At 37.0% G+C, this 17,638-nt stretch overlaps 1 protein-coding gene across 49 annotated transcripts in view; it reads right to left on the bottom strand.

Moving 5' to 3' along the window:
• The window catches only part of nrxn1a (neurexin 1a), a 1,700,803-nt gene that overhangs the window by 538,750 nt on the left and 1,144,415 nt on the right, over nt 1-17,638 (bottom strand). For 4 of the 49 annotated variants that reach the window (XM_059648559.1, XM_059648560.1, XM_048536753.2 and 1 more), the window contains exon 1: nt 12,417-13,201. The exons of the other annotated variants lie outside the window; for them this stretch is intronic. In XM_059648559.1, coding sequence (XP_059504542.1) covers nt 12,417-12,639 — 223 coding nt within the window. In that variant the 5' untranslated portion in view covers nt 12,640-13,201. Of the gene's footprint in view, nt 1-12,416; nt 13,202-17,638 lie in introns of those variants that run through there. 49 annotated transcript variants of the gene reach the window in all.

The following is a 17,638-nucleotide window of genomic DNA, read 5'->3' as shown; positions in this document are numbered from 1 at the left end:
GTCAGTTATGAACAATCTTAACTAAAAGCTGTGCATAAATTGCTTTGATGAGTTCTGGAAACAATTTATTTCATTCTTTGAGTTGACATTAACCAGGAATAAAGAAAATGTTAAGCTTTGGGGCAACATATCATGCCTATAATTTCCCCTGACTGCATCCAATTTTTTTCTGAGTGGGGAATTGGAAAAGTTAATCTGATTGAGCTGTGGTTGGCATTCAGCCAGGGCAGGGCAGCAACATATTACCTTTGGCAATCAAGAACTTATTGTAAGTTCAGCAATTAGTTCACGACTACCACCAGAACAATCATTTCAAAGTATGGCACAAAGCATTAACAGTAATGCGCATGATAGTTAGGATTAATGCCCTTGACACTGAATTCAATATCAACCACCTCCAACTTCCTTTTATCTTAACTGTTGTCTTCACAGTGCACTGCAACAACTCATGAATATTTTTTTCAAGAACATTTTCCTTTCTTAACACCCCAACCCTGAAGGGTAGCAATGCAATGAGAATGCCAGAAATTCCAAATTATACATCATTCTGATTTGGAAATTCATCAGCACATCTTTCACAGTTTCCTGCAGTTTCAAACCTAACATTATTCAGGAACAATGTTATCACCAAGAGTGGCTCAAGAAGCCCTCATCTCCTCTTTCAAGAGAGCTTGGCGGAGGCAACATACACATCATGTCAGTTTCACCACGGGAACAATTGGCAGCTGGATACGTTCAAATGTATTCATTATTAATTACATTCATGAGATAAAAATACCTGATGTCAAAGACAATGAGCTTTCCATTGGCAAACTAACTCAAAACTTCAATTTTGGCAAATTTAAGAGCTAGATTGTATTGTTGGTACCTGATCAGAATTGGCTTTGTTTCTGAACCAGAAAAATATAGCTCCCCGGGACCTTTTCCCGGCCACTGAAATTCTCTGAACGAGAGAAACAAACCGAGCTTCAAGAGACTTGATCCAAGTAGCAGAAATAGCTATGATTCACTTAAAGCAGTAGCTATTCTTCTAAATAGGTCCCAACTAACTAGATGCAAGAAGAGGAGGCCTGGTGGGCTTTGTGCATTTTTTCTACAAGTATCAGGACAACTTAACGAAGCAGTTAATAAAGCAGTTCAGAACTTGGATTTTACAAATACAGACATCCAGATGGGTATTTGTTTTGGGGTCAGGACCTGGTGAAATTTCCAGGTCCCAATTCCAAATGGCAGTGCACTGTGCCTGACACAATCTTTCACCAGGAAGCCAAAGTGTGATCAAGATGTGCACTCCCTTTCCAATTCAGGACTGCAGATGGACTCTAGAGACTTGAGGGTCAAGAGAATGCTCTCCAGCAGTGACTGGAGGGCTGTCCAAATGTCAAATATGGGAGTTATTCTGCAAGTAAGAGTGCACACCACACAAGGAGTTGGCTGCTGAAGGGGATATTAAAATTTTCACCATTAAAGAGATGATAGCTGCCAAGTCATAATCATGGAATTGTATGCAGACATAACTGCAATTTATAAGTGGATAAGTCCTGAATTTGGTTGGTTCCTGAAAAAGGCATTGGCTGCGAGCAGAAATCATTATAATGAGCAAGCAGTATGCAAAAATTGAGTTTCTTACTCATGGTGATGATTTCTATATACAACCAGCAATCCCCTTGTTGTTTGTTGGCTACATACAGCAGCAGGGAACCCGACACTGTTGGTAACTTGCACTATTTAAAGCTAGCTGCACTGTAACTGGTGCTGAGATTGACTCAATTCCCAAAATTATCATTCTACTATACAGTCACAGAATCATATAAATGAGCAGCATGGAATCAAACCCTTCTATCCAAATCGTCCATGCCAACCAGATGTCCTAAATTAATCCAGTCCTATTTGCCATCATTTGGTGAACATCCTTCTAAACCCTTCCTATTCATCTACCCACCCAGATGCCTTTTAAATGCTGTAAATGCTACATTGCTGGTATTATGTAGATAGTGGAAAGAAAGAAAGATGCCCTGTATCCACTGATGGGCAGGAGGCCCTCTAGGAATGACATTAAAAAGCAATGGGAATAGTTATGCCCATGGGTCAATACCCAGGGCTTTTGCCAAATTAACTCAGTACAGTGCTGAAAAAGAAGTTGTGATTTGTCATGGTCAGTGAATGTACTGCCCTAACCTGTCCGTCACACCTATAACCTCAGCCACTTGACAATTCACCAAAAACACATCTTTCACCTACCAACAATCACTATCAAACAGAACTCATACCCAAAGTAAATGCGTTATCTCACCCTCACACTTATCACAGTTACAAGCTACAAACTCCATTTCACAAGAGCACAGCTATTCAAGAGCTGCAAACACATTTTCCGTACTTTGTGCAGGGGCAAGAGTGAGACAATGAGAGAGATTATGATCTAAACAGATGAAAAGAAACTGGCCTGCATTTTCTAATCTCTATGGAGAAAATGATGTTGGCGAGTACACGAAGGGCCACTGTTGAGGCTGTGGCCACTGAAAGGCTGAAGCCGCTTTGAAAATAACAGTATTGTTATATAGAGTTCTCCCATTCTAATCCTAATTCTCACAACTATCCCACAATGTTTGTTTGTTTGTTTGTTTGGCTGTACTTCATAGATGGTATAAGCTTGCACTTCTCACTTTGTCATCTCTCCTCTTGTTCTTTTGTTCTTTGAGACCTGCAATTTGCCCAGGCAGTCAAGGATGAGTGAGAAAAGTGTGAGGGTGCTGCAGGACACTCAGACGATGGCTTAGATAGATGCAGAACACTGATTACCTACTCACTAAATGCTATTGCACAGAAAACCTCTCAGAAAGCATACATTCAAAATCAAGGGGGATGAAGATGTCCAATAGCATTTTGGCACCAAGCTTGGAGTCCATACTTTTCAGCATGGATGTGCCGACTGCATCTGGGAGTTTCCAACAGATCTTTCTGCCCACAGACACTCTTCAGTCCTGAATTCCTGCTCCGTATCCTTCTCTTTTCCCCTTGTCCTCCCCATGATTATAACAGCTCTTGCTGTCCTGCCTGACCTCTGCTGATTCTCCAGACATGTAAGATGCCAAGAGGCTACCCATGGCTGGTTTGTGCACATGATCATAAGCCACAAAATAAAACTTCAACACCACTCAGGTCACCCCCTATATACACCAATGACAGGAGGAATCGGTGACAAGGAATTACCAAAAACAGACTATCATACACTGACGGCAGCACTGCCTGGAAACGTGACATGGTTATCACTGGCGTTATGATATTTGATTCTGAAAAAGAAGAAAAGGGAATTTACTACTTTAACAGCATTGCTAAAATGTGAAAACCACCGGAAAAAGCAGCCACAAGACAGGGATAATCGGCATTTCAAAGTCAGATCTACATCAGAAGCTGGTAGGAGATGCAGAATGTGGAAATAGGGAAACAGGAAAAACCAAACCACAGTGAAAAAAATACAGAGGCATTAGTGAAGGGCGCTCTGTAGAGAGCGAGTCAGGGCTCCAGCAGTCAAGTCAAATATGACTAAAAGAAAGACGGAGAAATACCATGAAAATGATACAAATAGTGTGAGGGAAGGCAAGAAGGTTAAAAAAAACGCCATCACTTCTCAAAAATATGCGCTGCTGCTATTATGTGCCATCTCCATGAGATACAGCTTTAAAAGATAGCAAAAAAGCCAGAAAAGTAAACTATACCTGAGCTGTAGAACTGCCCTAAAAAATTTATTTCAGACCAGAAAAGAGCAAATTTAGAAAAACATGCACAAATGTCAAGAATAAATGTCAAAAGACATTTCAGATTTGAAAGCATCAGGACTCAGGAATTAAAACTCAATTTTGCTGAAAAGATTTATTTAGGCCAAATAATTCTACTTTAAAATCTAAGCTTTTTATGTATAGAAAATAGTGCATTGAGTTTTGACACATTATAGACAGCAAACAAATACGTTTTGTTGTGAAAAAGTATGAAAACTCTGTTCTGGCTCCAGAAGGTGGAAAGCTGTGGAAAAGGCAAGAGTCCACCATTTTGATCATTTATAAAGGTGGGTAAACTCATTTAGCAGTTCAGGATTAGAGTGAAACAGAACATAGAAGCTAGAAAGCACTAAATAATTACAAATACCCCAGTGATGGGATTAAAGTTATACTCATTAATTTAGTTTAGTAAAACAGCAGTACAGTGTTAAAAAAGACTGACAGACAAATAAATCACTGCTAAATTGCAACTGCACAGTGTCCAGCAAAATTGATAGCAACAGTATTTAAACCTACATTAATGAATGCAAGAATACAAGCAGAAAGAAGCAGATAACAACCAGCTTTGAAATGTTATCAATTTAAATCATCTTTACAGTATTAAGAATTACATGTGTTTTATGAAGGAATGGAAGCAGAAATAATACTTCCACAAAGTTCAAGCTTAGCAATGGAGGTACAGAGCACAAGACTGGACATCTTAAAGAAGACAATTCTTAAGATGCAGAATTGCTTCAACACGAAACACTAAATCTAAGGCTGAAAACGTTAACACATTGTTCTATTCAGTAAATTCAATCACAGATGATGTTCTTAATTACCAGGATATTAAAGAAAGCTTAAATCTCCAAAGGTTTTTATAATTATTTCAATTCATGAACAAATAAAGTTCTTTAATGAACAAGATACAAAGGTGTTCAGGTTTCAGTGGAATCCATAGATAACTTCATTCATGATCTCTACATATTAAGGGAAAACTATGAATATGGAGCTTTAAAATCAGAACTTGCACAAGACAGAATATTTATTAGAATTCTTGATGAAACTTTTTCAGATTTCATTTAGCCCAAAGAAGATTTAACTTGTTCAAATTGTGGTTGAATCATAAACCAGAAAGATTCCCAAAAGGATCTTGAAAGGAGAAGAATAACTCTACCTCAGGAGAGCAACACAACTTATTCACTTTATAAGGTATGAACATTCTAAAGTGAGACTCTAAAGCCAAACAGCAGATGCTAACAGTCAGTATAACCGCTGTGGAACAATCAGACATAGGTATTCATCAGACATGAACAATGAACAGCCATGCTAAAGGAAAGCTAATTTTGTAAAATTAGTACAGCACCCCACACTATTTTTAAAGTACTCACATTAGACAACATATTCCACTAGGAAAGATACAAGAGGCATTCCAAGGAACAATTACTGGCTTATAATGACAGTGGTAATTCAACTTTCTGATCTTTTACAGAGGTTACTCACGTTAATGGACAAATTGTTAACTTTAAACTTGATAACAAAATGACTGTCAATATTCTATCAGATCAAATACCATGGCTAAAGAAACTAAGATTACAGTATACAAAGATTAAACTATATGGCAATAGTTGGAACTTGATCATAAAATTAATGAAATGCTACAACTCAAAAGCTGTTTGTCTTATGGTATTAAAGTTGAAATGTATAATTGTAATTAACCCTCGTCACAGTTGAGCCTAAGAAGATAGGGACCTATATTGGCATAAGACTATCAAAAGGAAATAAATCAAAGACTTTATAGGACTGGTGGAAATTACAAATCTGCTGGTTCTCAAACAGCACTGTCAGTGTCAGTGACAAGGATAATGTGCAATGAATAGCAATTAGCCAGTAACATGACTGAATAAGTGATAAAGGCGCGTTCACTCGTCAAACAACTACAAACAGCAACTGAAGACATCCAATTTGATTAATGGATCGAGAGCAGTGAGCTGCATGGGAGCCAGTCCAATATCCACATATTTATTGCACAGTCAAAGAGAAGAACTTGCCTGGTCCAAGTATCTAGTATAATGTGAATCAACGGAGTACTGATTTCAATCAGGAAGGTACTGTCCGGCCTTGAAATTGAAGATACTGAAACAAAGAAAGCATTTGTTTCAACAGAGCAACTATCTCCCATAATGGACATCCATGAGATTAAAGGTCGTTCGGATGATGTTATGGGGAAACTATGTGCATGAGCAGTGAAGCCTTTCTCTGAAAAGGGCATTCATGAGTTTAAGGGTGCCCCAGATGTGGTAACCGGTCAATGAGTAGGTTCAATAAAAATGATGTCCTTGGTGAAGAACATCCAGGAGATAAAAGATCCTTTGACAGATAATTGATCCACAGATCAGAATGAAGATCAACTGTCATAAAACTAAAGAGCCATCATTCCCTGTAGCATTTAAAAATACACAATGTCTTTCAGGCTTTAGTGGAGGCAGCAGACTTCAGCACTAGCACAAGAAGGGATAAATGTATTATGCACAGCTCCTAAAAATCTGCAGCAATTATGGCTGACTAGTAATAAAAGCTATACCTATCACTATCATGTAATAAATTACCTGAGTTGTCTGAGAAAAGTGCCATTTTTAGACAATTAATGATCTATCTTCTACCAATGATAAGGCTTAGCTTAAAGAAAGAAGGATTCGTGGTAATGAACTACCCAAAAAAGAATACCACATGCTGATGATGGTTGTATCTGAATAAATGACATTTTCTGTGCTGCAAGTGAACATTAAGTTTTTACATTCATTCATATCAATACATATTCTGTGGATTGGGGCCTGTTTAGCTCAGTTGGCTGGCTGGATGTTTGGTTTGGGAAGCAATGTGCTGCCAACAGCATGGGTTCAATTTCCATCACCAAGCAGTGTGATGCCAACAGCATGGGTTCAATTTCCATCACCAGCTGAGGTCACCAGGAAGGACTATTCTTCACAACCTCTCCCCTTGCCTGAGGTATGGTGGCCTTCAGGTTAAATCATCATCAGTCTCTCTCTCTCTCAAACGAGAGAGCAGCCCCTTGGTTCAGTAAAACTATGATATCCTGACTTGATTCTGTTTACGCCTTGAAGCACCTAAAAGTTGGTACTATTGAGTCCTATTTCACAAATGAGTTATTTTCTCAATATAACCACATGCAAAGGCATCCCTGAAGAACAACACAGTGCTGCACATCAGCTTTGCCTTTCACATTACAATAATCCCATTAATCATATAATTTCCCCTTACTCTAAAGGGGCACCATATCAAATTTGTCATTAGACTCTTCTATTGCCTATTTGATCCACTGACATATTATCTCCGAATGTTTCGTCTCTCACTTGTTCTCAATATCAAGAGGGTATTTTAAGTCTCCTCGTTGGACAGAAATGAAGTAGATGTTCCTGGCAATATCCTATTTTTACTGATTCTAACAGCTAACGAAGTGCTCATGAGACATAGATGGAAGCATGGTACTTCACTGCTAATCAGAATTTTATATGAAAGGAATTCTACTTAAACTGAGACCTGCGCAATGGCTTGTACACTAGATAGCAGCTAGTTCTTCAAGGATGTGCACTACTTTCCTTTGTGAGACGAAGAGGGGCAAGAATGCATCAGAACACTCTACTATATTAAAGGTGCTATGTTACTGTGAGCTGATTTTATTCTCTGTAGGAAAGCTTTTATTCTATAAGTGTTTTTGCTTTTTAAATTATCTAATTCTATGCTCAGAGGCAGAGTTGAATCACTTGTCATTAACTGGAAAATTGTCAAAATCTTTTGAATGACTTCGCTGAAAACACTAGTCCTTGCTCAGTACATCTTGATCTTAATCATGCCCTTACAGGGAAATGATTCTTGTTCTTCTCAGTTCATAATGTAACTTCTTCATGCTTCTTGCAAGTTTAATCAATTGTTTCCTTTTGATGGCTCTACACTTAGCCATTCCTTACGCAAAGAATGTAAAGGTCTATTTGTATAAAATCTTTCATGGATTTTCATGAATTTCATGGAAACTTCTTAAAATGCGTACTTACTAATTTATTACTTTTCAACTGTAGTCACTGTTCTTATGTGGACAAATGAATCAGCCATTCTTCATCCAACCAAAACAAACAAATAGCAATAATATTAATGGCTATTTCATTATTTTGATGATTTTTTTAGGAATAATTGCTTTCCAGAACAGTAGAAGAATTCTCCTGTTCTCCTTCATAAATGCCATAGTATATTTCCAACAGCCTCAACTGGCCATCTGCCTTATTAAGGTAATGCTTTTGTCGTAGTAACTATAAATAATCTGTGTTCACTGTTCTCACTCTAACACTGATGGCAACTTTTGGAATCTGCATGTGCGTAGTTAAACATGGAAATCCAAATACTGGGGGCCAGCTGTGACCACTGTTGTCTCACCACTAACGATAACATCTGGGTTACTATGTTCAAGATCTAGGTGACACAAGTTTCTATCAACTTCATTAATTGTTGAAATTGAACTCCACATGTTCTCCATCATTTGAGTAGCCTCAATAAAAATCCACTTCCTCTCTTCTACCAACATATTTTCCCTCCGCGATTAAGCTCTGTAAATTCTAACCCCATCCATGGCTTGAATATAGGTGTAATATTTGTGTAGAAAACGCTAGTTGTTATCTGGCACTTCAGGACGATAAATATTTTTAAAATCTTGCTGTTCAATATGAGACACTTCTCTGCACACATTCTTTTAACCTGTGAACCTTCCTCTACTTTAATTTCTTCCTTCACTATTCCTCAGATTCTTTGAATAGTCTGCTAAAATGATCTTGGCCTCGACAACATTCATATTATGGTGAAATTAAAAACTATTACACATCTGACTTAACCTCCTATTTCTTCTTAGTGCCCTTAACTGTGTGAAATTCCTTTAATCCTTCCTTCCTTCCTGCATTTTTAGTCTTTTACGCCAATGGCTGTGCCATCTGATTACTATTTGCTGAAGTACCTGAACATCCTCTTTTATATTTTTTGTGTTGACTATGCGTCTGGACAAGGGTTCTTGTCCTTTCTATTTGAGATTTTCAACAACCTATAAAACAATACCAAAATAGGAGAAAATGAAAGGAACAGACAGTAAAAACAAAATCCAACAGTGAACTTCTTACTCATCTAACATCCAATTCATGACTGCTGAGATAAACAACATGGAGAATAGTTTTTAAAAATTGTATAGTGAAAGTCAGAATAAGCCAGAGCTAACATAATTTTAGCACTGATTTTATTCTTTCTTAAATTGAATTTATCCTCGCTACCGTTTGGGCATTTTACGAACCTGTATCAAGGAATGAACAAGCTGATATTGCCAGTTACTCTTTTCCCAAAACACATTTGTCTTACAGCAAACATTTTCCTTATCTAACCTCCTTCACTTTCCAGTCCAGGCTTTCCTCATTCAGCCATGAGGCATCCTTGGTTAGAAACTGCCTGTCAGGTCTATGTTATGATTGACTGAGAGGAGGTGTTCCTAAGTAGGACAATTTCTATTAATACCTTTCTCTCTCCAATGCTGTGCAATACACCCTCTAGTGGCCTAAGAAGGACTACAAATTTGGCCCACTCAGTACAGGTCTGTATGAATACCAGTCAATTACACAATTCGAACTTCGGAGCCTCTGATTGTCCATTAGTCCATTTAATGTGTCAACATTTCAGGCAGCCAGGATTAATTGTTTTTTTTTTAAATACAGTGCATTTTGCAATATTCCTGTATCATTCTTCTTTTTATTATCAATGACTCAGCAAAACCTAATACCATATGTTTTCTAACAGCTATATCAATTCAATTTATAGAGAGGATTATAAAATCTGTTGGAATAACACTTATGGTAAACTTCTCGCACAACTGTAATGCTCAGTTTGTGAAGGTACACTTAAATCCAAACGTCCAAACAAAAAGCTAAATAACATATTTAAATAAATATTTTGGTTATGAATGCTTGTATGATTATACTTTTTTGTGTAAAATAGTATCCTTTTTTTCATAGAGTCAATGGCTTTTTGCAATCTACACCAGACAGAAAGGGTAAAACCTCAGTACATTCACATCATATAATCAGACGAACAGGAAACACAATCTTTAAATGATATATAGAATAGGGGATAAATAATTCCTTAAGGTGAATTATTTGTTATAAATTCAATGAAAATATCAAGCATATCATCATACAAATCATCACGATATTGACCATCTGTGATGCTAAATGTGAAATATTGAATTACTGGCAAAATAATTTTACACAGCTGCTTGAACTATAGCAAGATATTCAATGATATTCCTCTGACTCATGAAGATTTCTGATAATACTAATCCCTCAGAAAATGCCTTGTGAACCTGATAGACAATGAGTAGGTTTCTATCTTTTTTTTGAGGTATTCACATCAAAACTTGCACCTTCTCATTTCATGGTTTATTATCCCTTTCTCTTGCAATAAAAGAACAAAGGGGATCACCATAATTCAAGACACTTCAAATATCACCCATCTGTCCAACTACATTTTTAAATATAGATAAATGAATCATATTTTAAAAGGCTGCAGAAGTTTGTTGAATGAAACGGCTTAAAGGAACACTGCAGTGAGTCAAAACTTGAACTGTGCACAATTAGGTTATAACAAGCCTGACTGAGAAAAGAAAGAAATACTGTTCCGTAAACATCCTCATTACAGCTGATCCTGCCCTTGCACAACAATCAACACCAACAAGGGCACAGAAAGGACCAAGGGAATTTTATTCATTTTGTCCTGTCATTCACTTAGAATTATCATTTCTTTATTCACATGTTACTCAAAATACTGTGAATTGTAATTTTAAACAAGATACCTTTTTGCCAAATTGTTAATTACATTAAAGCAGACATCTTACTTAATTGCTAGCTGAATAGCCAGATAACCACCTTTGAAGACTTAATACACTACACCAAACAGTAACTGTGTCAATATTTTGCAGAAAGAATTACATTGAAAGGCAAAGTAATGAAATGGGACCATTATTCCTCAAGTAACAGGAACAGTCTAAACTAAGTAATATCTTATGTACATTTCAGGGCAAAAGAGCCTGTATTGAGATACTTATCAAGAATCTATTGACATTGGTCCACTTGTGATTACAGGGCAGTACATGTTCTGCAGACCACATCAAAGACTGCATATCTCACAGAAACATGGGGGATGAAGACACATAGCCAATAATATAAATGGAGGACATTATGCAGCAGGCATGACAAAGAGCGCAAAAATTTCACCAAAGCATTTTAATGCAAATTATCCATGGATTGACACTTTAGAACGGATAAACTACAAATGAAAAAATTAACAGCATCAATATTTTGGGTAAAAATCTGTCAGTAATTACCAGACTCTTACTGGAAATTCTTTCAATTTAATGCACTGAGTATTAAAAATTTAAAGGAAAGATATGTGAATGTAAAATCAGAGAACTAATGTCCAAGGCTTTGTGAAATTACGTGGAAAATTAATTTCAAGAGGAACAGCTCTTACTGAAAATACCCACTTCACATTTCTTAAGCTTTTCTTTGTCATTCAAGAAGAGTGTCTAATAACAAAAAGATCAAATTAGATTCTAATGTCTAATCATCCATACAGGGTCAACCTGTGCAAGCATGCAAAGGTTAATGATAAGATCTGTTTTTTCACCTCAGGAGTGGCACGGGATGATGGTTTAAATGAAGCATGGAATGAAGAGAAAATGAAGAAGGATGAACCTGTATATTCAAATCAACAGCTGCAGGTTTCACTGAAGAAAGCAAGCTAATGTTATAGCTGTGCTAAAGTAAGACCATGGGAACAGTTCGATTGTGGCGCTGTTTGAATTATGTATGCTCCTTCTCTCATTCCACTTCATTTAAAATAGCATAAAACATAGCCATTGGCTTTCTGTTTCTGTTTGGAATAATACTGGTTTTGGTTTATTCTTTTAATGATTTTGTTTTAAGATCAGGAAGCAAATAATGAAGCCCAAACAATCAGAAAGTACCCAGAGATGACGGATTGAGGGACCCTTAGTTCACCTCAACCTTTGGATTTAACCATTACTACTGCTATAACATCACATTACAGCCTTGAATAAGTGATCAGGATGAGTACGAAGCCAATCACAAACGAATTCAATATTTCATCATTAAAATGTCTTCCTAAATAAACACATTAAATATATATATGAGTGAAACTTTACATTAGCATGAATTTAAAATCAAAATTTAGACAACATTATGTAAGTATTAAGATAAAAACAAAGGACGACAGTGCATAAAATTGGTTATGACCAGTAATTTTCAGTGTTCTTTCAATTCTGCTGTCTATTCATTAATTTTTGACTACAGATCAATACAGTACTGTATCCAAAGCTATGACTGTTTTTGAAGTATTCTTCCAAGTAAAATGATTAAATATCCTGGTTTAAGAAAACAGACATACACATTGTGTTTTCTTACACCATCTTAACAATCAGTTATTTTACTGGCAATCGAAAGACTCATCTAAACTGTCTGAGGTTTCAAGTTTAAACTGTACGCTACAATGACATAAAAATGAAGAAGTAGAATATAAATAAAAAACACAAAGACCCACCATGTCCTCTTTGCAGTGAGGCAGGCGACCTGTATATAGCAATAGGCACAGAATGGTGTTTGCTGCCATGAAAATGGTGAATATGGTGAGTTCCACCTAAGCTCGAAGCACTCCATGACACTCCAAAAAAACAGCTGAAAGTCAAAAGAACTATCCAAAATGCCAAATGAATACAGGTTGTGAGAGTTTCAATGCTGGACTTCACTGTTGCTCTCGGGTTCATGATGTTCCCTGAGAAAAAGATTTGCAGCCCCCATGTAACAAATGTTACAACTGTACAGAGCCCATTATTTCAAGTCTGCCTCACAGTTTTCTATTCCTGGTGTCCTCTTCTGCTAGGAAATCCACAGCATACTTTTAAAAATCCAGTCAGTGCAGTGTGTCTGTTCCCAGCATAACTACCTGCATTTCCAACAGTAGTTACTAGGTTCCTTTATGTTAATACTCCAATAGATCCAGGACTGAGACTGCTGAGGATTTTTTTTTGCTCTCCCTACATAAGGCACATCATCATCCACTGGGCATTCAATACCATTTAAATTTTACAGGATGGCATTTCACAATGCTGTAAGGGAAATTAAAATGCTTCCTCAATCCAGTTACAGCCTAGGAAAAAAAATGTAACACACAGCACAGCACTGTGTCTGACCAAAGCCACCCAATAAATTGCCTGCTCTCCAATCCGAATACAGTAGTCAGGTTAGTGAGAATGATGCCAGAGGATATTCCTCACTGAATTGTGTACACTTATGAAAGGACCTGGAACAGACCATGCTGGTGAGAAGGCTATGCAAATCTGCAGTCTCAAAACAGCAAATCACTGAAGCTTGGATGCATTGCAGAGGAAGAGCCTATTTTAAAATAGGGATACTGAAATATGCTAGGATATTCAAGCTTGTCCTTATTTAAAAAGGAGACCAGGACATGCAAAATCTAAAGCGAAAGAAATACTGAGAAAAAATTTTCAATGTTCATTTCGAATAATGTTGACTATCATCTTGCACTGCCAGTTTATGAAATAAATTTCCAATCTCCCCCAGGAAGATAGTTCAGAGGTTCCAATATCCTCAGTTAGTCCTTTACAATTTTTAAACGAAGGCAGGCATTGTTGTGATTGGCCAGAAACCTCCCGGCACGGTCCACCAGGTGCTCAATCCAAAGCTACTAAATATGCCTCGACACAAACTACTCATCCATCATTTTTGATGATCTTCTAATTGTACAGTCAACTCCACAAAGGAACACCTCTCTCTCCCTTTCACTGACAGATATTCAAGTGCACAATCTTATAACAGAGATACAGACAGGGCTGCTGTTAAAAAGGGGAATGTTCTATGAAAACAGTTCCTTTGGAAAACACGAAATTTTGTTCACAAGCATGGTTCAAAAAAATCCCTTCATTGTTTTGTATTTTTTTCAACACTGATCCTGCTGAAATAAATCTCCCCTGAGAAACGTGTTTATCTTGACAGGTGTTTGTGCGATCAGCAGCATCGCAAAGGCATTGTTATTCATTGCTGTGCAATAGAAAAGACTAAATCTGCAAATTAATATACTGACTGAATTGTGTTGCGAATAACATTAAAATAAGAAATAAAATATCAGAATAACTAATTAATGTCTCAGCAATGTTATATGTATGTTAAATTCACTATATCCTCCATAAAAGATATGAATCACTTCACTAAGATGTGCAACAGAAACAAAGCCAACCATTGTGCAACCACTGAACATGAAATCAACTTTGTTTCTTTGTCCCTGATCTTTTAAATGGAATATCATCCACAGCAACTAAGCTTAAGTTGGTTGCTACTTCATTCAATTCTTTTGAGTATTGCTGCAGAGATTCATTCCAAACACAATAGTGTGTTAATGTCCTTATTGGAAATGGTTTTATAAATGAGTTCTGGGACTAATTTTTATTAAAAATACAGGTCCGCCATTTTTACTGTGAAATAAACATATATTTTTGACTACAGTTGATAACTTCTTTGTTTTCCCAAGCAGGTTTTTCTCACCTGTCCTCATGATGTGGTCTCAGATTGGAGTTATCATTTCATTGCTCAGCAATCCTTTTTATTTACTTCAAAGTCAGAATGGATAATCCACCGAAAGCTACTGCCAGATGAGTCGGAACACAATGTTAATATTTTCTTAAACTCTGATTGCTTAGACATGAATATATGTTTCAAAATTGAGAATACAGTGAGCTTCCAATAGGGCAGATTTAATTGATCTATTTGTTTACCATGAAATCAGAATTTAAATTAATTTTATGAATAAAGATATTTTCTTTGTCTAATTTGTTAAAAAATTTCTAGGAAAATCCAAATTAACTTTATTTCTGGTCGATCATGCGTCAAAACATTAACACTTTCTTTCCAGGCAGGCTTTTGAGAATTAGCAATCACTAGTGAGAAACACTGAAGCTGAGCTTGACTAACAAATGGCATGCAGATTGTGACAATAGCTTTGATGTTTTCAGGTCTGTGTGTTGTATGCGACTTTCTGCAAATTGCTTTTCCCCTACCCTTTTCTGATTCAGTCAAAAGAAATTGCATTTCTTCTTCACCGTGTTAGTTTGAGCTGAAAATGCTACCAAAATAAACCAGCCACATTTCTCCAAACCGTTGATCACAGGAACAGAGCCTCCAACCACCTCCACTCAACTAACAAACAACAAATGGATGAGCATAGCACATCTTCTGGATCCTTATGGCCTAGTGCAATTACCAAGGAAGCTAACAGATTTTTCTTCTTTGTAAAGAGCCAAAAAGGAAAAGTAAAAATAAAACTCGATTATCACTGCAAATGTTACAGGTGGCGGAGGAGAAAGGTGGGTGGTTGAGGACTAAGTAATGATGAGAAAATGGATTACAGTGCACTACTCGTACGCAGAGGAGAAGGAAGTAGGTGCCAAATGAGGGGAGGAATAATTTAAAGAGCAATGTAGGCTGATCATGGTACAGGCAATTCCCCACTGAGTGAGGTTCTGGTATATGATATCTCCTGCTTTTTAATGAGTTGCTGCTAGAAAAAATGACTGAGTAAAATCCCCTTGTGTCATCTGTCTCAAAATCTTTAAAATCTCTGTGTTCAATTCCATAAATTTAGAATTTCTATTTTAAGTTGCCTGCAATACAAATGATTGATCTCTTGAGACTTTAGTTGACATGAGGTATTAAAAAACTACCACTTTTTTGCAGAAAGACAAGACAGTGATTGAACTTGTAATACTGATAAATAATCATATCTCGTATAGGTATACTCAAGATGGAGGGAAAATAGGTAACAATTCACAGCAGGATTGTCCAAATTTAATTTGCTATTTTTTACTTTTCTAAGACTAAACAAAAAAATTCAATTTTAATAATCAACTCAAGCAATAAGGAAAGTAGCCGGTGAGTGTTAAATGGTGCTCATATCGAGTTTGAACTGAGTATGTTAATGAACATCTGATCTGTTTGATGGATATTGGAACACCTGCTTTTGAGCCCTCTGCAGGTTGTAAATTAACTTTTCACTCTCGTAAGTAAAGGAGAGGTCATCAAGGTACTGTTTTAGAGACTTCACATATAAACACATTTAGATAGGTAGACACATACAATATTCAGAAACAATATTTAAAAACAAATTGCAGTTATTGTAAAAATGCTGCTGCTATGTTAATATTAAGAATTCTTGGAGCGTGGCACAGTCATACACATCCTGATCGTATGAAATAATTAAAGAATTCCAAAAAAAGGACATCCATCCCCAAAGGAAATAGTGTCAAGCAGGAAGTATCAATAAGTTTTCATAACCTTTTTATTTGGAACAAAATGCTGTTTTTAGTGTCTCCGTGGATAGGAAACTATATTTTCAGTGAAGCTGCGTACTTACCCAGTGCCACGTCAAACCATGACACTGACAAACAAAAATTAATGCTTTTTTCCTCTGGAACAAAGTATTGAATACTGCATTGACTTAGTGCTAGCATAAATTCTAGGAATACAATCTAGCTGGGGCTTCTCAACTTTCTATTCATCACTGCCCATAGAAATTGCAAGAACTTTAGTTTTTACAAGCTCTTTCAAAAGTGAATTTAGAATTGTAATATATTGTATATATTAATAGATTGTGAAAATACTTGCAACGGCTTTAAGTCAGTTAACTAATTAAAGAGGGAGAGGAGATTTACCAGGATATTGCCTGGGCTGGAGAGTTATGAAGAGAGATTGGACAGGCTGGGGTTGTTTTTCTTAGAGCAGAGGAGACTAAGAGGGAACTTGACTGAGATGTGTAAAATTATGAGAGACATAGAAAGAAGACCTTATTATGAGTCTGAAGTTGACTGTTACCTTGCTTGAGGAAAAGAAAGGACAACCTATCAAGCAGGGAACTAAGAAAGTAGTAAACAGGCCATCAGCAAAGACCAGCAAAAGGAGGAGAAAGTCCAAGAAAGAAATTTACTCCATCTACACCTACAAAGAGATGAAGCAAGTTCACCCCAAAACTCGCATCTCTCCCAAGACGAAAAGCATCATGAACTTGTTACTTAATGATATTTCAGAGCACATCCTGTCAGGTCCATTACAACAACCACAACACCATCAGCTCCTGGGAGATCCAGACAATCATGTACCTGCTGCTGCCCAGGGAGCTCGAAAACCACATCATATCGGAATGGATAAAAAACATGGCCATGTACCCAAGCTCTGAGTGAAACACCATATTACCCTGAAAACAAAGCACGTACAGAAAGGAACTTTACCTCATGATGAAAGAATCAATGACCAAAGGGCATACAGAAAAGCTAAGGGGTGGGAGGTTTAGAGAGTATGTGATGAAAACTTTTTCATCCAGAGGGTGGCGGGAATTTGGAACTTGCTACCTGTAAGGGTGGTTGAGACAGAAACACACATAACATTGAAGAAGGATTTCGATGTGCATTTGCGATGCCAAGACATACAAGGCTGTGGGCCAAGTGCTGGAATGTGAGATTAGAATAGTTAGGTGCTTGTTTTGACCTGACCCACAGACTCAATGACCTGAAGGGTCTTTTGTTGTGCTGTTGACCTCTCTGACTCTATGACATTAAGATGTTTCAATTCTTTTTATGGCGGAGTAGAAACTTTGACAGACTGGACTAAAATTGAGAGCCACTTCAGAATGTACTGAATTTACCTATACAGGCACACTGAAACATGGGGAACTCAACAAGATAAGATGCTGCATGTGCA

This window comes from Stegostoma tigrinum, chromosome 9, assembly GCF_030684315.1.
Source record: "Stegostoma tigrinum isolate sSteTig4 chromosome 9, sSteTig4.hap1, whole genome shotgun sequence".
Classification (NCBI taxonomy): Eukaryota; Metazoa; Chordata; class Chondrichthyes; order Orectolobiformes; family Stegostomatidae; genus Stegostoma; species Stegostoma tigrinum.
The sequence above is the reverse complement of the archived record's forward strand: the minus strand, read 5'-3'. Positions and strand labels throughout refer to the sequence as shown.